The 21,269-nt window shown below is 51.7% G+C and overlaps 1 protein-coding gene across 2 annotated transcripts in view; it reads right to left on the bottom strand.

Moving 5' to 3' along the window:
• Window positions 1–402: 402 nt before the first annotated feature.
• Window positions 403–21,269, bottom strand: part of MTMR4 (myotubularin related protein 4) — a 37,512-nt gene continuing 16,645 nt past the window's right edge. For both annotated transcript variants that reach the window (XM_026050175.1, XM_026050176.1), the window contains 16 exons: window positions 20,802–20,918; window positions 20,042–20,124; window positions 19,617–19,783; window positions 18,346–18,442; window positions 13,377–13,490; window positions 8,591–8,787; window positions 8,145–8,273; window positions 7,722–7,833; window positions 7,115–7,310; window positions 6,458–6,643; window positions 5,523–5,693; window positions 5,248–5,402; window positions 3,670–4,903; window positions 3,186–3,296; window positions 2,783–2,871; window positions 403–2,389 (listed from right to left, as the gene is read on the bottom strand). In XM_026050175.1, the coding sequence (XP_025905960.1) occupies window positions 2,212–2,389; window positions 2,783–2,871; window positions 3,186–3,296; window positions 3,670–4,903; window positions 5,248–5,402; window positions 5,523–5,693; window positions 6,458–6,643; window positions 7,115–7,310; window positions 7,722–7,833; window positions 8,145–8,273; window positions 8,591–8,787; window positions 13,377–13,490; window positions 18,346–18,442; window positions 19,617–19,783; window positions 20,042–20,124; window positions 20,802–20,918 (3,336 nt within the window). In that variant the 3' untranslated portion in view covers window positions 403–2,211. The remainder of the gene's footprint in view (window positions 2,390–2,782; window positions 2,872–3,185; window positions 3,297–3,669; window positions 4,904–5,247; window positions 5,403–5,522; window positions 5,694–6,457; window positions 6,644–7,114; window positions 7,311–7,721; window positions 7,834–8,144; window positions 8,274–8,590; window positions 8,788–13,376; window positions 13,491–18,345; window positions 18,443–19,616; window positions 19,784–20,041; window positions 20,125–20,801; window positions 20,919–21,269) is intronic.

Here is a 21,269-nt window from a genome sequence, read left to right as displayed (position 1 = left end):
TTGATTTGTGAGAAGTATTAGACTCCTAACAGACCTCAATCAAGGGAAAGGGTAGCAGATAAGAGCTAGGGAAGTTCTGTGCAAGAATACGCCACCAACTGAAGAACGAGTCCAAACGCAGCAGCACTAATATAGAGATTTTATTTGAACTGTATTGAGTGTACAGCACATTTTGTTTGTCACAATGCTATCGAACTGATTTTAGAGTTTTTGGCCAGCACATTGTGACGCTGAAACTCACAAGAGCTAAAAGCAGTTTGGACTAATGGCCGGAATTGAAGGGCCAGGAGTACCTAGTTTCTGGCTTCCTTATTGCTTGCAGTCACGCCAACACGTGCAAAACGGAGCCAAATCCAAGTCTTCTTCCAGCCCAACGGTCACTCTCCCACGTCTGGCAATGACTGCAAGGTACAAGGCAGGGAAGAATGTGAAGCCAGGTGCCTTCTCTTCCCAAAGCCATATTGGTTGTTCCCAGTATGGAAAAGAAGCACAGTCCAAGTAAGTACAGGGTCTTCAGATGAGGCTAGCTTTGCTTGCGCTATTGAGATTTACTGACATGTCCAAGTGCAGGAAAGGGTCATTATTCCGTTCCCTCTGCTGGGGCTGACAGACCATTGGCAAAAGAAAAACCTGCGAGATCCGAACAGCGCGACGCCGTTTGCCTCGTGGCTGGACCACGTGCCGTCCCCGGCCCTCTCCCCACGTCACGTCTCAGCTCACGAGGCACCCAATACACACAGCGTTTTCATCGAGTTGGAAAGAAAACCTACACTGCGACAGAGAAATGCCTCGTGTTGGAACTGTTCTTCCTCACTAATATCTGCAGATTTCTCGGGAAGGARGCAGCATGGATCCACCCAGAGTGGTCTAGGGGGTAAGCAAAAGCTCACCTGAAACCCTCTTTTTTTTCTAAATCCTTGTTTCTAAACCCTGTTCCTTTTGTTCTTAGGATGAGCTGGGATTCCTGCTCCCCAGTTTAAGGAAGAAGCAGGGAGGCAATTACAGGTTGGCAACTCTGAACTTTGACCACTGTACAGGAGACAAAAAAAGGAGGCTGAATTCGAGACGACTTTTTAAGTCGCATTGGGGAAAACCAAAGAGGTTGTTTCCAGGACCGACCAGATGCCACATGTCATGGCTGTCACTGTAGCTTGGCTGCACATCCCAAAGTGAAAAGCACAGATTACAATGTCTATGTCAGCCAGTGTCCTTCCCCACCCTTGTTTTGGTATCAATGCTTCATTCTCCCTTTTTTGGGTTACATTAAGTGCACAGAAATATATAGCAGCATTTGGACTGAAACCCTCACATACACCAGACAGCACATTCCAGGAGATAAAACAACACATTATGGCCTATACCCTCACGGTATCAAGTTTTCAGGATAAAGAGCAAGAGGAAGTGGAGAGCGGAGGGCAGGAAGGGGAGGAGGAGCAACACAGGAGCACGGGTTCTGTTTCCATGCCGGAGAGGATCAGGGCGCCATTCCCGTGTGAGCACCAGGCCGTGACACTGCTGCGGACAAAGCAGACGGCAGAGCAGGAAGGGAAAAAGCCAAATCTCCCTCTCCCCCACAGCRCTGGGGGCAGAGTCAAGTGCAATCACCAGTCCTAGCAGAGGTGGAAACAGGGAAAATCGCCTTGCCCTGTTCTCAGTCAGAATTAATCTCTCTTCCAACGCTCAAGAGGAAAATCAATTAGTGATGGCTAATGAGTCTTGTTCACCAAGCTGATCGCAAATCACACTCCATGGAAAGAGAATCTACAGGACTGCTCTGGGCTGAGAGCTGGGATCCTTCGAGGCACGTGGCGCTGCCCGGAGCTGCCCTGCTCCTTGTGCAGAGCCTGCCTTTGTAGGGGGAGTTGCTTCTAAACATGCCTTCCTATTGYTTTGGGGGTACTTTGCACAGGCAACATCTGTGAAAACATTCCTTTCCAGCCCACAGAAGAGAGAGGTTGCAGTCCCCCCTTTAGCCCTAGTTTGTCAGACTACGACGTATGGACCCACCGGCACCAGAGTGGGGACACACACACCATGCTCTCTACTTTGAGCTCCTCTGCTCCAGGCTGATAATAAGACTGCTGAAGACAGTGCTTTCAAGCTTGGTGTTCAAGTGTTGCACCAAAGGCCTTCACAACGACAGTGGAGGCAGAGTCACCCTTCAAACCCGCGAGAGAAAAGGCTGGGCTCGACAGGTCCCTTGTCTGGCATTCAGCTGGAGGCCGTGGCGATGGGTTTCTTCAGGTGTTGGCTCATGAGCTCCCTGGCACGAGACACTTGGATATGGTCATAACAGGAGTTACAAACGAGGACGGGGTCGTAGAGCTGCTGGTCAGGGATGGGCAGCTTCAGATGGCAGCAAGCAGCACAAAACACATTCCCGCAATTCCTGTCAAGGAGCAAGAACACAAGTGAACAGAGAGAGCTGGGAACACCGGAACACAACTTGGGGAAGTGCAAAGGATCCAGCAGTGAAGCCCTGGCCGTACTTATGCCCGTGCTGCTTAAGGGTATTAAGACGGTCTTCAGAAGCACTGAAAAGGGACTTGGGCATTTACTACTCAGAAGAAAGATCAACGACATGAGGAAAAAGGAAACAGGAACAGTGGAGAAGACTGAAAATCTATCAAGAATTTACATGAGGCTTGGTGTAATAAAGGAAAGATCTAAAGCTTTCTGCTGGGAGCCAAAGTGAACAAGCACTGCAGCAACGGGTTTGGTGATGTTTGAGAGAAACAGAAGCAGCAGATAGTGGAAACGTAGGGAAAAGAAAAATGCTCACCTGCAGTGATGCCTCCGCTTGGCCAGCCAGAATTCACAGTCGCAGTTAAAGCAGTGYGAGGCCATGTGGTCTGGGACCCACCGCGTCACCTAGGGCAAACACCGCTCCGGGTCAGTGCAAGTTTGCACGCCGCCCTCCCCAGGGTCCTTGGACACCAAAGCACAGCTGAGAACGCGCTGGCCCGTAGAGCATATCCCACAAAAAGACGCCTACGAGCCCCAACATCCCATCGCTACACGGGGCACATCAGGAGGATGTCGAACCTCCGGCACCCTGTCTTAAAGGACGAGGGTCCCTGCTCTGACTCTCCTCCAACCCATTCTCTGCTGCTGTCACCCAAGGTAACTACCAGAAAGGAAATACTCTCTCACTGTGCATTTACAGCCGTCATACACACACGTACCTCAGTCTCCTTCTTATCAACAGGCTCCCAGCTTGCTTCTGACAGGCAGTCCTCGCTGTGATCGGAGCAGAAATCCTCCGTGTCGCTGCCATCCGATTCCTTCAAGCAGGTCTGTAACAAGAGCCAAAGTCACCAATTCCCTCAGCTGCCTCAAAGCCAGGGACGTTCCCTCCCCGCAGCCACATTCACGTCGCTCGGGAGGGAATATGGGCAGCTCTGCTGTTCCCCGTATGGGGAATAAAAGGAGGATGAATTCAGCACCATATAGGAGCCATAGCTTGACTCTCGAGTAGCAAAGAGAGAATAGTTTTATCTTTGCATGGGGACATGGCATGACACCAAGAGGGGAAAGGGGCCAAAGCAGCACAGGAACAGTCCTAACATCCCCTCCGAATGCAAGAGGATGAGAGCGGTGGGATGGGGAGGGCGCTGAGGGGAAGGAGCGTTGCTGGCCGGGAGCTGCAGTGCCTGGACGGCTACTTACGAAGTCGTCCTCGTAGTCCATGGGTGGCTCGGCCGGAGGGGCGCAGCAGTGACGAATGTCCAGCCGCAGCTGCAGCTCTCGCACCTGCCTGCGCAGCTGCTCAACCTCCTGCTTGTAGCTGGCCTCGATCTGCCGCAGCCTGTGCTGGATCACGTCCGTGGGGAAGGGGAGCCCGTCATCGTCCAGGTAGAGAGGAGGCACAGGAGAAGGACATTTCGGCGGCACGTGTTTGGGACCGGCGGCTTGTTTCAGGTGGCAGGGGAGCCACGAGCGGCTGGGCCTCCCTGCAGGGCCTGCGGGATGGGGCGCAGCGTGGCCGGGGCAGCCCGGGGCTCTCGCACCGTCCCTGGCAGCCCAGTGGGTGCCCAGGCCGGGTGCCCGCAGCTGCCTGCTGCTCAGCCTCTTGCTGCAGCAGCCGTACAGAAGATGTCTGGGGGCAGGCTCCCCATTGGGGACAGATGTCACCATTCCTTGGAAACTGTCCCAGTTGGATCCCAGGAAGGAGAATTCGCTGCTTTGGCTCTGGGAAATGGTCTTACGCCACTGCTCGAGGGGAGCCTTCCCCAGCCGGGCCGGCTCCTCGCAGGGCCCTTTCCTCCGGGCATCAGCTTTGCAATGGTCTCCATCCAGGCAGGGGAGGCCCAGGGCAGGGCCGGGGGTATCCCGTAAAGCGCTGCTTGGAGCGAGCGACTCCTGGCTGGGAATGTCTTGACCCGCAGTGCTTTTCTTGGGACAGGTTCCTCCATTGGATACCAAGCCAGGAGCCTTCAAAGGTTCCTGGGGGCAGGTTTCCAGCTGCTTCCCAGAAGTGGTGCAAATTCCGTCAAGACCTTCCTGTGCGGCCAGATTTGGGGCTGGGTTTGCAGCACCTGGCTCCGCTACCTGTGGGCTGTCGGCTGCCGCCGCTGGGGAGGTGCTGGCCGGCCCGGGCGCCCGGGCACCCGGCTGCCCACCGTGCCCGGGGGGCTCAGCGGGGCTCCCGTGCCTGTCGCCAGGCTGCCCCGGGCCGCCTGCCGCTCGCTCCTCGGCTCTGTGCTGCCCCTCTCCCGCAGCCGCGGCGCTGCCTTCGCYGCCGGGCTGCTCCGCGCTCTCCGCGCTCGCAGGCCTGGCGTCCAGCCCCATCCGCACGTCCTGACAGTGGTTGTTGAGGTTCGGATCGCTGGACGTGCGCGTCAGTGGGCTGCTGGAGTCGCAGGCTGACAGCAGGTCATCCATAGATCTTGTCTTTGGTAATCTAGAAGCCAAAAGCAAAGTAAATCTCCAATCAACACTAAAGCTTCCCTCATTTCTGTAGGCAGTGAGGCGTAGGACAGGAAGAATTCCTTATTATGGAGCACTGGGGCTGGCAGGGGARGCTGCGCAGCACGAGCGGGAACGCACAGCGCCGCAGCCCATCGGGAGAGCTCTGTGTGCCCTGCTGCCAGTGCCTGCGACCCGCCACAGAGCTCCTGCTCTGCAGGACACACATCACAGAGAGCTACTAGAGGTAGCACTGGCCAGAGAATACACAGTGAGCAAGAAGGGGGAAAAGGAGCTTGTGAGCAGGAAGGAGCCTGGTCTGGGGCTCCAGCCTCTTACCTGTCCAAACATCTGCCACTGAACTCCTGGCTTTGAGATCCAGAGGGCAGGTAAATGTCCATCTCATCCTGTCCTAGAGGGTGAGGGGAGGAAGCTGGCAGATACACTGCTGTCCAGACGTGCAGCGCTCGTACGTGGCACACTGGATGCAGCACCTGCAACAACCCTTATGTTCAGAAAACACCACCACAGCGAACCTCCTCACCCCACCTTCCCCACWGCCCTTTGTGCCTGGCTGCCCGAGAGCCCGCAGCTCAGCCAGGAACGTTCCTTACCTGCTCGGAGCCCGGCATGTAGAGAAGATTGTGGAAGTTCTTATTGCCAGCGCGCAGGAGGGACCACACGGAGCAGGTTCTCTTGTAGATGTTGTGCATCTCTCGCTCGCACGGGCTGTTCCCGAGGAAGGTCCCGTAGAGGCAGGAGTAAGTGTGCTGCACCAGCTTCACCTGGCACCGAGAGAGCAACAACCGTCAGAGCTGCGGGAAATCAGGGCCTCCTATCTCCAAGGGCAACATCTTCCACTCTCCCGGGACAGCTCCGGTGCTTCCCATCCAGCTGGCTACCTCAGTGCTGTCCTCTCTATCAAAGAGGGCAGGACAAGCACAGGAGTCACTTATATCAGTTGACTGATGCCTTCACTTTAATAGCACATCTATCCCTCTATAACCACAACCCATGCTATTTGATGATCAGATTATGAGCTATCACCACCCTATTTTCTTAATGTTTCAGATCCATATCATTCTGTGAGATGAAGAATTGGGCTTCTGAGAAAACTGTGCTCTGAGGCTACCCGAATTCATGGGACTATGGGGAAACCTGGAGAAAACGTGATAAAAAACAAAAGAAAACAAAAACCACCAAACAAACAAAATCAAAAAAATCTCAGAATACGGAAGTCTTCATCATTGTCCAGCCCAGTAAGGGTGCCTGTAATACCCCTGGGAGAGAAGGAACGTGCAAGGAGCTGAAGAGAGGCAGACAGGAACACGACATAGTGAAGCAAGTGCAAGTATGAAAAAAGGCAGGGTTGCACCTACACAGTGACCTTGGTTCAGCCATGCCAATAGGAAAGTCCAAGAAGTACTGAAACACTGTCCCATTTTTACAGAATTTAATTTTTGCTCCTTTCAACTGGAGCASCATAAAACGTCGCAGCCTTCCCCGTAGCTTTGCAAGTAATCGAGATGTTTGCTTGCGTGGTTCTTACCAAAAAAGCTTCGTTGAATTCAAAGAGGCAAGGGAATTGCTTCAGAAGCTGATGAACAGCATCCAGCCACTGGAGAAACACCGGGCACTGCTCGTTCTGATCTTCCACCTTCTCTTGGTGACCACAGCGGTCACCAAATTTGTGACCAAAATCCAGCCAGTCTGATTCCACCAGCACTTGGAAGCCCTGTGAAGACAACGGAGCGTTAAGTGCAGGCAACTTCGCTGCAGGCACCGCGGCAGGACACAGCAAGTCCTTAGTGTTGAGCAGGGCTGCAAAGGAGGCTGCGTTAGTGCTGGGCCTCGCAGCAAAGCTACCTGAAAGTCAGAGATTTCCAAATACAAAACAGCAGCTGTTATCTCTACATCAAACAGCTTTGGGCACACGTAACAGCAGAGAAGCAGCTGAMCCTCAAACACAACAGAATATTTACTGAAGTACTTGAAGCTGAGCAGGGGTGTGAGTGTGAGATACAGTTCATGGAGAACAGACGGGAAGAGCACATGGAAAAACCCAACAGCCACAGGAGCAGCTCTGAAACTCCGCCGAGCTGCTGCRGAGCCAAAGGCAATTCCACCCATTTTCCTCCTGCAGAGATTCCAAAGATCAGAGCTGCCTTTTCACAGACAGGGAACACGGGAGCAGCAGAGCCGATACCTCCATGGTCCTGTAGTAGGGGTCCAGCAGAATCTTGGCCAGCGCCACGATCTGCGGCGTCCTGTCCCAGCCGTCCGAGCAATGAACCAGCACCGGGCGCCCCTCTCTGTCCACCGCGCTGGCGACCAGAACTGCTGCCTTCAGCATCACGGAAAGGTGCTGCAGCCACTTGGTGCTCTCCAGAGCCGAAAGCCAGCTAGAGGGTGTGCAGAAAGGAAACGCTTGCTTAGCTTTCCAGTGGGAAAAAAAATACATATTATCCAGAGATTTCTTGGAGTCCTCAGTGAAAACCACCTCCGAAAGAGAAATCAGCCAGTTTGGGACTAAGTACAAAGAATTTATAGTTAGTTTTTCTCAGACAACTACTTGAAATCTTTTATTAAATCTTCAGGAAAGACACTTAGTTAAGTCTCCCAGTGCTGCAATCCCTTCTGAATTAAAAAGGACCAAAATGAGCAGCATTCAAGCACCAGAGGTGCTTTCCTATCCCTCTAATTTCTGACACCGAACTCTGAGAGGATAAAGGAAACAGAGAGGAAGAAAAGAAGTCTTCCAGGACATTTACTAGATGCAGTGTGCAGCGCATGCAGAGACAAAAGTCACTTACTTGCTAGGGTCTGGCACCTGGCTGCAGACAGCACGCAGGTACTGAAAGCTGTTCCGTATGGAGTGGATGTTGGCCATGCCCATGAACACAACCTCACAGTTTGGGTAATACTCTGAATACACAACCAGGAGGGGAAAGAAAAAAAAGAAAAAGAAGAAAAAAGAAGAAAAAAAATCAGTGAGTGCTGCTGCCCCTGAAGGAAGTGTCTCCGTACAGGGGTTTTGTTTCCCCCTTCCCCAGCACCACTTCCCAGGCTCCAGCAGCGGGTGGGCACTTAAGCGTCCCAGCAGTGTACCCAGGACACTGACCTAGTGCTGAGAAGGGCTCACGGGATGGAAACCAAGACATAGACCTGGCTCAAGCTGCGCCCCAAGACCCGATCAGTACAAGTGAGTCGAGAGGAAGGGGCTCAGCCCCACGCACCTTCACACTCGCAGCCTCCTCCCTTTGCTCTGTTGGCAACGGCCGCCGTGTAGGACCTCGCGTCGAGGATCAGCAGCTTCTGAGGAGTTCCAGTGTTCTCCACACCTGAACATGCCGTCAGCGACGCGTCTGCGGAGACAGCACAGGCTGAGCTCGTGGCACCTCCGTCCCTCCCTTGGCACCAGCCAAGCAAAGGCTCAAAGGCCCGTGCCCCTGTCCCCTTACAACTGGGGATAACATGGCCCAGACCATCAGTCTGGAGGTCAAGTTTCAACCTTCCCCTCTAACAGGGGAAGGCTGGCAGCCAGGTTTCAGCCCAGAACGCAGGTTCTGGCTGCAGCAGGGGGTGTTTCCACCAGGAAAGCACAGGGGGTTTGGCTCCCGCCCGCTGCCTGCGCTGGGGTGCCGGGGGCTGGGAGCGCGCGGCGGCGGCGGCGGCGTCTCACCGAAGTCGGCGTCGCAGGGCTCGCTGCCGTCGCTGCTGGCGCCGGGCGGCGCCRCGCCGCCCGCCCTCGCTCCGGGGTTCAGGGCACACGCTTTGGCGATGGAGCTCACAAGATACTCGTCGTCGGCGTTGCGCCAGCCCCACCAGCTGATCTCGGGCTGGCTGCAGCGTGCGATGACCGCCCCGTTGCGCACGTGCCTGCAAGAGAAGCGACAGCCTCAGGATGCCACCCAAGAAATGAGAATGCACCTTGGCTTTCCCCGTTTATGTGCGCACATTGAGCCACCCTCCTCGCCACTTCATGCACGGCACCCCCTCGCAGCCCCGCAGAGCAGGAGCACGGGGCATTGCAAATAAACGCCGCGTGCAGCAGCCGCTGGCGGCGGCGTGAGCCGCAGCTCAGACGGGCCCTGCAGCGAGCGACGGCCACGGCCCGGCCCGGCAGCCCAGCTGCTGCCCAGGGGGAGCTGCCAGCTGTTCTAGCTCCAAGTCATTAGAGTGCCAGAGAATTTTAAATAGCTGCAGTTATACTTTGAGCAAATAATATTTACCGTCGTACTATCCTGTTCTCCCATTATCGTGTTTTTTTTCTCCCTGCAAGTAAGTGCTGGTGCCATTTGATTTATTGGTTGTAAATTAGGAAGATTAGCTCACTAAGCACTAGATTGGCTAGTTTCTGGGTGGAGGCTTGAGCTGAAGTTTATTAATAGCCCCTAAAAATGTGAACCCTACCCTAATTCTTAGCAATCAAGGCTTGGCAGAGGCAGAAAGCAGGAATAAGTGTTCATTTTTCACATGGACATATGAGTGGAGCTATTTGCGAAGGGCCTGCAAAAAGAGTGGACAATCAAGCAACAAAGTTTGCTGGTGATACAAAGTTATCCGGGACAGTCTGGAACAGTTCCCGAGGACCTCATGGTACCAGGCAATAAAAATAATGCGTAAAATTTCACACTGATWAATGGGGTATTTATAAAGATGTGCAGAATGTGTCCCTGTCTAGAATAGGAAGCAATTGAGTATAAACCAGCAGTTAAATCTCAAGACAAACACTCTGAAACCCCTGTCTTGTTCTCCAAAAACTTCAGCTTCATGCTCAAGAGAAGCAAAAAGGTTAAGAAATTGTTAAACATTACTAAAAAAGAAATAAAGAAGAGAACAGAAAATATGATGGCACTACATCCTATGCTTACATCTTCCAAGCTGCACAGATTTCTTACTAGCCCTCCCCAAGAACAATGCAGTGCTCAACTACAGCACTCAAATTCAGTGCTCAAAACCCGACAGCAAAGGGTGAGGGGGCAATCAGAGGCATMGAGCAGTTCTGTTATAGAAAGAGCTCAAGGTGGCAATGCCTCTGACACAGCAGAGTGACAAGAATGGATACGAAAGGCATAAAATGTCAAGGCAAGATGTATATATTGGTTCCAAGATGAATAAATTCATGGMGAGTAGATCCATAAAGTGACCATGAAAATCCTATGTTTTCCTGAATACCTCTTTTGGCAAATCTGCAAGCTATTGTGGGCTCCAAATAGACCCAGCAGGGCAGAACACCTGCAGACTTGTTCCGCTTGCTAAGTGTCTTCCCTGAGCCCCTACTGCAGCTCCCTGCCCTTSTCGGAGAGAGGACCCCGGCCTGGGCAGCCCTGCCCCTCAGGGCTGCCAGGGCTGCCTCTCCCTACCCCAGTCCCTCCTGCAGCAGCCTGAGATCAAGATGCAGAGGGAGCATCTGGCAACCCCCTTCCAACCATTCTTCTTGTGGTCGACACCTCTGAAAGTTGCATCATTGGCCAAGAAGGGRACGTGAAGGTCTAAACCCGAAAGCACATTAGCACGAGCTTCACTCCATCACTCCAAGGGGAGCGTGGCACCAGCTGTGACACTGGCTTGCAGAAACAGTTTTGCTAATAATTTTCCTTCTCAGGGACAAAATCTCCTTCCTCTCTTCAGGGAGCTGACCAGTAAGCCAGGGAAATTGCTTCCTTCTCTGAACAGGTAATAATGATGAAGTCTGTGAACCAGACTTCCCAAGAAGTAACATTTGTGTGCRTCTAAGTCCAAACATCGTTGTCCTTTTCCTTTTGGTGCCATCCACTGCTGCTGCTTTGTGCTGCAAGGTGAGCAGTCACTCCAGATCTGTCCTACAGAATGGGGAACACCCCCAGCAGCCAGGGCTTGCTTTAGAGCAGCAGTGAAACGGAGCGAGGGGTGGACTCGAGCGTCGGCCCGTGATCACCTGCCTTGTTTTCCAGCACACCCACAGCCCCGGAGCCTCCTTCCCACCCGGGAAATGCAGTGCCCTGCTGGGAACTGCTCCCCACAGGCCCCCTGGACGCAGGATGCAGTCACACTGCTCCRGCGTGCAGAGGGAAAGAGCTCAGCAGGGCCGAGGTGAGCTGTGCAAGGACACGTGAACATGCAGGCAGGAACAGCCTGCTAAAGGCAGTGCCACAGGCGGAGCCAAAGAGGCATGCTTCACTYAGGAAGTTTCATGGGTCCGCAAGACAAAACAGTACAAGAAGTGCTAGACAGGGGATGGTCTGCAGGTGGCCAGTTTGAAAAGACAGAAGGCTGGGCCAAAAAGCAAAACAAAACATGGCCAGCAGCGATGAGCACGAAGAGAGCAGCGAGCTGAAAGCCCCACGAGTGGCCGTGGGCTCAGCCAACACTGAGCGGGTGCTGTGCTCCCCAAGCCAGGGTCGCAGCCACACCTCGGCTCTCTTCTCATTCTCCTGCAAATGCCCCAGCACGGGCATAGGAAGCATTTCAGTTCATTCTTGCTTGGGACTTCTGCAGAGGTTTCCCCCAGAAAGTAACGCTCGCTGTCCTTGAAGTGAAGAAGGTGGAGGATGCCACGGCGTTTTAACTTATGTGGACAGAATTATTCCTTAGGGATTCTCAGGTTAGACCTGGAGCCTTTTCAGAATTCAAAGCTGGAGTGGAAAGGGCCTCTATAGTCATTAGTTCGGGTCTACCCCAGGCTCGCTCAGAATACGTGGGGAGAGCATATTTGATCTGTCAGCACATGCCATCCGACCTATAACCATCATCCAAGCAGCAGCAACTAATGTCTTTTAAATGTTCCCTCTGTTATCTGGCTGGACGAGTGCTCCTCCACCCCRGAAAGTCAAGCAGCTTGGCTAAAACCCCAAGGAAGAGCTGAGAGAGGGTTTCCAAAGCTGCTGCCTCTCCGCTGTCACCTACACACATCTTGGCYGGGAACCTTTGTGTCAGTGGTTTCAGTTTCCGAGTCCCTGGATTAGAGCCCCGGCCCGTTCCTTTGGACGAGAAGAGCGAGCGCTCGGCTCTGCAGCCTCCCGCTGCGGCACGAGGCCRGGCCGGCTCCGAGGAGCCGCCCAGCAGAGCCCCAAGGTCCTGGGGAAGTGGCTGTGCAGACAGCGAGCAAGCCGGCACAGGGCAGCCAGCTCCCTTTGCAGTCTGCTAAATAATTGATTGCATCCTCTGTGTTGTTTTAAAAATGGACTGTCTGGAGGCTCCTGCAGTGCACCTCCACCAAGGACAGAAAGATGCAGAGCTGTATTTCTAGAATGTTTAAACAGCTAAATTGTACTTTTTTCTATGGAAACTGATAACATGATATCTTCAGTATCATATGATTTATAAATCTGACTGTGAACCACTGAATTCAGCCCTGTTCTCAAAAAAAAAACCCCAAACAAACAAACAACCCTCCCTCATCTCTCTCAATTTTACTAGTCTTGTAATTCCTGACTCACTGAGCTTTTAGTGCCCTTAGGACACACTCATCCAAGCCCACTTGTCCCCAGAGCTGAGTGCCAGGCTGTTCATGTCTTCTTGCTACAGAAAGAGAACACTCCAGAAACAGGCATGACCCTTGTGGACTTTGCTGGCCAAAAAGACTTCAATCTTGAGGGCAAAGGCTAAAGAATGCATGGGAATGARATACAAAGGGGGAAAGCACCCATGATTGTCCCATCTTATAATGTAACTTGTCAGCATCTTCTAATCCGATCCATGGCTGCAAAGGGTTACACCTCAGCCTGTGAATTCCTAGGTACCATTACAGGGATGTTTCTTTCAGACACATCACTTTCCTACAAGATGTTTAATAAGACATCACCTCCCCCAACCCTGCTTCATTTTCTGCACATTTTAAAGGAGGGATATATTACTTCTGGAAGGCTCCTCTGCTCAGGAAATACGTACTGTTCACATTTACCTGCTAGACAAGAATCAGCTTCCAGCCACGTGCAAACATTTTGACCTACCTGTTCACTAAACAWTTTCAAACTCTCAGAACTCAGCTAAAACAAAAGTGATTTCCCGCTGGGTATTAAAGGGTACCTATCAAGGCCTTACTAACAGCTAGACAGGAGAGCCACCCAGCAGGCCTGTTTTGGCTAGGACTTCTTTTAGAAGTAGCAGGCAAATATCAATCCCAGGAAAAGTTTAGAAGCTCCCAGAAGGACAAGCCTAATTCCAGGCCACTTTCCTGACTCCCATAGGAGGTAAGTTGCCCACATCTTCACATCCAGCTGGAAGTGGGAAAGAAGCAACAGTTCCCRGGACATCTTTTCTCCCTTCTGAAGAACACCCTGCGTTTTATCATCAGAGGCTGAGATCCTAGCAAGCCTCACGTGTGCTGGGGGCAGGAAGGCTCCTGAGAGTAGGCATCACTCCACAGCCCTGCACACCCCCCCGCTAAGCCTGGCTTCCCTACACGGAGCACGAAGACTAAAGGGAAAGGACAGCTACTGTGGGATGGTGCTGCAGCCATGAGTATTGGTTGGTTTGATCTTTACCTGTACACCACAACAGGGATCCTTTTCCAAGATCTAAACGACGCCACATTCTCCAGCTCCTTGTCAGTAATCCAGACAGGAACCAGCAGCTTCTGGGGATAACTGGAACAAAGCCTAGAAAAGAAGGCAACATGGCAAAGTGACAATACAGCAAGCAGAACCTATACTGCATAAACCATGCAGAGGCAGAAAGCAGGAGCTGCTCAGACTTCTCCTGCAGTCAGGCAAGCTGACGAGGGGCACGGAGGAGCAGTGTGCGCTCTAGGCTGCAGTGCACGTTGCCTGTCCCGAGGCAGGAGGGAAGCGGGGGAGCCGGCAGGCGAGTTCCAGCTGGTGTCCCGGCATTCCCGAGCGCCGCTCGTCCCGCCACCGCAGCAGCCCCGACACCGGGAGGCCGCCGGGCACGGCGGGCAGCCACGCTGCACCGGGCTCCGCGTGTGCCAGGACGTGGGAGACTTCCCACGCTGCCTGGACAGCTCCTTGGCAAGCCCCATGAAGGAGCCTACCGTGTCCAAGCGGTAAAAACAGGGAATTCAGGAAGCAAAATGTAAGCTATCGAGTGGGAAGCTGAAGACCAATACGTCTATGAGACACCCTGTGAAATGCTTGTTATTCCGCATGTAAAACTGGACAGGGAATCAGAAAAACCCAGTTCCAATGTGTGAGTGAGAGTGATGGTACCTGAAAGAAGGCCAGCCTCTACTAAGCTATGGAGGAAGTTTTGGAGTATCTGAAGTCTATACGCTGGACTTTATCTAGATCTAAAGATTAAACATGACAGGAGCTGTCTGAAACTAAAAACGGAACTGATACAGCACTTCTTCTAAAAGTTAAGTAACTAAAACTCTGCATCTTAGGAAAGGGTAAAACAGACGGTAATAATATTCAGATAAGAAATAAAAGGAAATTTTCAAGAAGTTAACCCAAATTTGGGGAGGGTACCTAAAAACARGTAATGAGATCAAGACAAATGCATGTGCATCTAAGACTAGATTTCAAAAAAAGAGGAAGAGAAGAGCCAGGGTAAAGGAGCTGCTGCCTTATCCAGATCTTGATTGATACAAGGAAGRTTAGCGGTACCTGAGTGTGGGGGTATAAGCTTTATAGGAAGCCTAGAATAGGCCGAGACTGTGAATACGGTGTGCACGATGTTTAAGAAGGGTGAGAAGAAAATGTGAGGCCACATAAAATTACTCACGTCAACTAGCAACGTGCACACGGACTGGGATCCCTGAGGCTAAAGGGAAACAGAAAAGCATCAGGGCTCTTCTACCAACGGTCAGAGCACGATGGCAACACCTGGGACAGGCTGAGGGAGATTCAGAAAGGCAGAAACTGCCGTGGAAACTTGTGAGGCACCCACGTAAAYGTGGACACGCCACGACGTGACACCAAGGCCACAGGTTCAGAGGGTATCACCTGCTTCTGGGTGCCCCAAACCGAACAGGACGGAGGAGACACAACTCTCTAGTTGTAAACGTGCACATAGCTACACCAGGCTAGAAAARCTGGCGGAAAAGGATCATTCTGTAACCGGGACCAACACACAATGGTGAAATTCAACAATATTTTTAGAGTGGAAAGCCCCCCATTACTGTAATGTATTGGCTTCAGAAAGGGAACTACCTGAAGAAAAGCTTTCCTTGAAGTGAGAGGAGAAAGCAAGAACAGGAAAAGGCCACAGCTAATGTTGCTGGTGGTTTAAATGGACCCTTCAGGGTACCAGGGAGCTCAGCAATCCACCAAACAAACCAGAAGGAGCTGCCAGACGTAACCAGCTGGGAAAGGACAGGCTAGAAGGACGCCCTGCAAAGAGGGGAAGTGTTCCTAAATGACACAAACCTGTAGGGTCAAATGCAAACCTAAATTAAAACCAGTGAAGAGCCGACAAGAGATGCCATGCAGGTTTGGGGAGAAGAAATGATGAGATAAAAGCCACGAAGACCTTTCGCAAACACCCAGGAGGCAGCCGGCCTGCTACGGGCTCCCAAGGTCTGCTGCATGTGCAAGATCCTAGCAGATCCTAACAGAAAAGCAAAGCAATTTGCACTGGTGTTTACCAGAAAAGTGCATAAAGGTGCTACCATGACTGCTCCTCTTGTACAAGGGACAACGTGGAGGAAAAGAAGGAAGGATCAGCAGCAAGTATTTTAGCATTAATTGCTAGAAATGAAGAGGAACTTACCACCAGCACCAGACAACATTCCCTCAACGGTTCCACAGCAACGCAGGTCAATGATTAGGGGAGGTGTGTAAGCGATTGCTGACATTGGCTCTAGCAGCAGAGGAATGCAAGGTGGCAGAGGTGCTATGGGATCGTATGGAGCCCCGGGGGAGAACGTGGGAAACCACCGGGCCCGACCTCTGCACAAYGCCAGGGCCGCGGCCGCGCGCGCGCCAGCAAATCCGGAGCACGTGGGAAGAGCCCAGGTGACGGTGGCGGAGGGAGGTCCCGCCGCAAGCACCGGGAGTCGCCCGCACCTGCCTGCCAGGGCACGGGGCTTCACGCACGGGCGGCGGGACCGCAGCAGCCCTGGGTCTACCCCGACCCAAACCGTAACCGCAACGTTTGATTGCAGAAAGAGGCAGCAATTAAACAACTGCATAAATCAACACGAGTCGTGTCTACAGAACCGGGCTGGCAAAGCCGCCRCTTGCATGAGAAGAGGCAGCCATACCAACAGAAGATTAATATCAAGATTATTACATCAGCGGCCAGTTTTACCACTGCAGGTCCTAATAATCCTTGTAGACTTCTTGTCTAAACATTCATAGGGCAAATAAAAGCAAGAATGCCAGGTATCTCCCTTCTCATGCAAGTTCTAGCTCCAACAACACAGGCTCATTAGGTGAGGTCTTTCAGAACATGCAGTTTCCTAGGTGTACAAACCACTGAAGATGCGAGAGCCATGGTGAGATTATGCTATAATTTTCTTATTGTGGTGTGCTGAAATAGTTTACTTTTATCAAGACCGAAGGAGTGGTGATTACATGCCTATATTGCTCTGCTTTTATGATGGCTGTCGCCAGGAAGAAGATAATAGCGCCCAGATAAGACCATCTCGGAACGGACTTGAAAGAGAACGAACAAAGCCATTACCTTGGAGTATCCTGTCTCTAGCCACATTGTTTTGCCAATGCTGGGAAATAAAAGATAAAAAGAACTATAAACAGTTAAAAAGTAACCTGATTCCTGTGAATAGAGGCAGGTGGTAATGATCAAAAGCCAAGGCATGATTTAAAGACAGCCTCCCTGGAGCAGCAAGAGAGAACTGGTTTCTGAGTTGCACAAGCAGATTACAGCACCTTTAAGATCTTGGGATGTCTGCAGGAAGCCGAGACCTGCCGGGTTCCCCAGACAGGAACTCGGCAGACGCTAGGAAAGCAAAACCAGGCACGTATCCAGCCTGCTGAGGGGAGTTCCGAGGCCTTTCCTCCCAGCCCTCTCCAAAAGCAGACATCTGTCATTAGAGAAGACTGCTCTATCGCTGGCCGCAACTGCTAGGAGGTCAAACACAGATGGTTAATCCAAGTTGGATGTTCTGAAACAATCAGAGGGAATCACATCCTACAATCTAGACTAGAAGTTGGGGAAAAGACCGACTGCCTTCCAAGACACGCAGTGACTCTGGCTAGGCCAGGGACACGTTTCCCACTCCTGAAAATTGAACAGTTCAGAAAAACATTTTTTTATCTGATGCTCTGGATAAACTACATAAATACCATCAAAGTATGCAAGAGTCCAAAAGCAGCGATGGGGTCAGTATGTCCAAGTGGAAACTAGGGTAAATCAAACCTTAATGTGGTGCTTCATGACTGGCTTTCTTAGGAAGCAAGCGAGAGGACATAACAGACAAAAAAATTACCAAATTCCACTGGGATTTCTCCAAATTGGTGTTCCTGAGGCTTCTCAGAGACCAACCACCAAAAATGCTGACCTGAATCCATCTGATATACAGAGGATAAAGAGGCCTCYACTAACAGAAGCAGAGAAAAGGCTGAGGGACATGAGTCATTTCAAGAAAAGGGACATAGAATATTCAGAAATGCATGTCAGTCAAAGCTTAATAAAACCCTGCTACTGTTGGCTGAATGCCACCTACTGCAAAGAAAGTGCAAACGCTTCCTCCTGAGCTCCTCTGCTCTTGCGGAAGAGCAGAAAACACAGGTTAGAGTCACTGAAGTGCTGGGGGGAAGGACCTTGGAGGGATGCCCACTCCAAACACATGCTCAGAGTTGGCCAGTGTAGAATCAGGCTGGCCATGGCCTTGTCTGCCTGACACCCTCCACTGAAGGACGTTCCTCACTTCTTTGGGGGTCCCCTTCTCCTGGGGAAGTATTTTTTTCTGAGGGCTCCAGTCTGAGCCCTCTAAGCTCCAACTTGTGGCCACTACCCCTACATGTATTAGCTGTCACTACCAGAAGAGTTTGGCTCCATCACCTTCGTAGCTGCCTTTCAAGCAGTTGTGGGCTGCACGCAGATCACCATTTAGCTGCCTCTTTACCAGGTTAAACACGACCAGCTCATTCCTCCTCTCATTACTGGCTCTGCTCCCTACACTTCTCCGGTTTCTCAGCATCCCTACTTAGCTAGGCTGAACGGCTGACTTCCTCTATGGAAACACAGTACTTCTTTTCCCATTTCAAACAGTGTGAGAACTTTAGGGAAAAGACAGACTAGAAAAGCAGCCCTGTAATGGAGGAATTCTCCAGGCTCCAAAAAGTCTTCAAGGAAGACCCTGACCCCCACATTATAAACTGCACAACTCGGCATATACATAGCGACTGATGCCAGCTCTGAAGTTTGGGSTGTATTTCTTCTCCAATACCCTGATCTGAAGGAAGGAAGATCCAAGCTCATCCCCTGATCGAACTGAGAGCTAAGAAGGAGTATGAGCTATTTAGGGATTGTGATAGAGAAAAGGGAAAGGAGAGGAGACTGGGAAGAGCCTGAGTGCAAACAACTCACTTGTAATTGTTGTTGATGTCGGAGACTCGCCAGACGTTCTGCAGGTCGAAGCCCATCCTCACCAGCTCCATCTCAAATCGGTACTTCACGTGGTCACCTGCAAGAGCAGAGGATCATATATTTACTGACAGCTAAGCACAACTGAGGAAATTTAAGCTTATTATTTGCAGCTTTATAGTAACTATTAGAGGTCTGGATAAAAATCATAGGCTATCTGGATGGCAGGGATATTGCTCAAGATGCCAGAGAGACTCGCCCTTCACGGGGGTTCCTCTGCTTCTCTGGCAGCAACAAATCTCAGCCTCAGAGCACGAAGTGACAGAAAAACACTTTTCCTATGCTATATCTTAATATAAATACTGAAAAGCCCTTGGCTTCATTCGTACACTGCAGCACCAGTTTCCACAGGGGAATATTTTTAGGCTACAGAATATCCTCTCTAAAGGACAAGACACCAAATATCTCCTACCTCCTTGTGTCTGAGGCAGGGAAGGATGATGTACTTCACCCTTCCTTACCAGCAACTTTTGAGTGCTTCTCTACCGCCATTCTACCCATTCCCCTACCCTCCATATGAACCTGTGTACAGACCTTTCACTTGTTCTTTCTGCTCTTCTATCAGCACATTTKAAACTCTAAAACTAGGTTTACTGTGCTTTTTTTAATCCCCTCTCCTTCATGCTGAAACAGTTGAAAAGACAAACCAGCTGAAAGGGAACTTTGTGTTCAAGAGAGGGCAAGCTGCTGAGCCACAGGAGGGCACCATTACAATAGTCGTGTTATTCCCACAGGTTTTAMTTGGCTCCGTGTAGGAAGGAACCGCCTCTCTGCAGCCCTGGCCACAGGGGTGTCATGGTGCTTCTAGGTGTGGAAGAGGTGCAGGCAGAATCACATCAGTTAGGAAGCCTCAAAGCTGCTTACATTTACTATGCAGGGACAAGCTTACTTGCTGTCTCTCATCACCAGGAAAGCACGGGGTGTTCTCTTCATTCACAAGGAGAAAAGAACAGGAGGAGTATCTGTTGCTGCCTTAAGGGCTCCTCATTGTGATTAGCGTTATTCTTTTTATCGTGCTTATTATCCAGCTGCATCCAGACATTATTAGTTGGATATCTAGGTCACGTGGGGCCACATACGGGATGCCCTTGAGCAAGATGGACGTGGACGATGGCCAGAGAAGAACAATACACATCAGTAGCCTAGGGTCAAGTCACACGCGCTGCTCCTCTGAGCAGAGCACAGGGGGACATGGGGACAGGCCGCACGCTGACCTGGACGGCAGAGATGTGCATGTTGATCCTCCTCATCGACACAGACCCCCAAGCACCACGCGTGGTAGGCGAACGCAAAGAGGTCCTCGGGCTTCGCAGGGCGGGCAATGGCTCGAGTCAGCCTCTTCAGCCACTCCTGGCACTGCTTGAAGGTGGAGAAATGGCACCTGCAAACACAGATTTGTACCATGTTCAGTGGCTACATATATCCAGCCAACCCCCAAACAGGGAGTTTTATTCCATTCAACAGGAAAAAGGAGTAAAACACCAAGTCCCAGAAAAAAATAAAAAACACCACAGAGAAGCCTTGGCCACAAACAGGTTTTTRAGGGTTCTGATCCCAGTAGCAATGCAGAGGGAGATAACAAAGTTATCATGGCAAGTGGCTTGCAGTGGTCTTCACACTACAGCAACACCGTGGATACCTGATTACTTTGGAGTCCTTGCAGACAATGTGGAGCTGGAACATATCCCGGCACTCCACACTTTCCATCATCCTCAAAGGCACCTGCAACAGACAGATGCAGGGTATGACAAGTCATCCCACGTCAACGTTTGTGTCTACTTTGCTTTTAGCTCCATCAAGCCCAGCCACGACTCTATGAATAATCAGCACCAGCTCATGCTACGAATCCCCCCCCAGGTCTGTGAAGCTCCAGGACCCCGTCTCCTGCASGAAGCGCTGCTCTGACTGCCCTCTGTCCCTGCCACTCTCCCACCACAGCCCAGCTGCTGGCTAATGCACACAAGCAGGGCAGCCCTGGAGCCAAACGAAGCCTGCAATAAAAGGCAGCAAGCCGAGGGGTAGCGAGGGAAAGCCTCAGATTCCCACCRGCTGATGCTTAAAAGGCCTCAGTACAAGACAAGTGCCCTGCGGGCTGGCCTCCAAGACACCTTAACAGTCTTAAAATCCCCAAGTTTTCTGCTTGGATGAAAGAACAGCATGGGAAACACCCATTWCCATGCACAGAAGAACCTATCCCCACAACAGGACCACCCTCACCTCACACGGCAGCAGGACAGCAGCTGCACAACTAGCAGCAACAAGAGAGAAGATCAGGCCTGGCATCTTTCAAGAGGCATCTGAGGCTCCTGAGCCTCAGATGATGGGAGCAGGTTATGCCCCAGTGAAATACCACAAGAGGTTACAGTTCAAGCAGCAGAAACAGGAACAGCGAGACTTACATTGATCACAGAATCCTTAAATTTGATGTGAAGCCGGTAGTTGGAGATGGCGATCACAGCATCRTTTGCATGGCCAAGATACTCCACTCCCTCACCCTGCAACACAGTGAAAGGGACCTGGAAGAGAGACATCACTAATTGAGGACATGGGCAGAGCGTTCTGTGCACCGTAAACACCACGAGCCCCTCTCCCTGCTGCCCCTGCATCTCTCCTGCGGGAGACCAGCACAGCCCTGTGCTTTCCATGTGCTGCCGGGAGCCGACAGCACTAAAGCAGCCGGGCACCTCCTGCAGCCCACGCCACGAATCCCCTTCCACGGGTGCYTCAGGAAACACGGAGCAGCTACTGACAGCCAGGGAACGTGCAGAGGGAAAGGGCACCACGAGCGCGGCCCGGCCCGAGGGAGGGCAACAGCAGGGAGGGCATTGCACGGGGCACGGGGCAGGTCCCTCGCACAGGGAACAAAC

The sequence above is a fragment of the Nothoprocta perdicaria genome, unplaced genomic scaffold, assembly GCF_003342845.1.
Source record: "Nothoprocta perdicaria isolate Ctin4 unplaced genomic scaffold, notPer1 scaffold_66, whole genome shotgun sequence".
Taxonomy (NCBI): Eukaryota; Metazoa; Chordata; class Aves; order Tinamiformes; family Tinamidae; genus Nothoprocta; species Nothoprocta perdicaria.
This window is presented reverse-complemented; position numbering and strand designations above follow the sequence as displayed.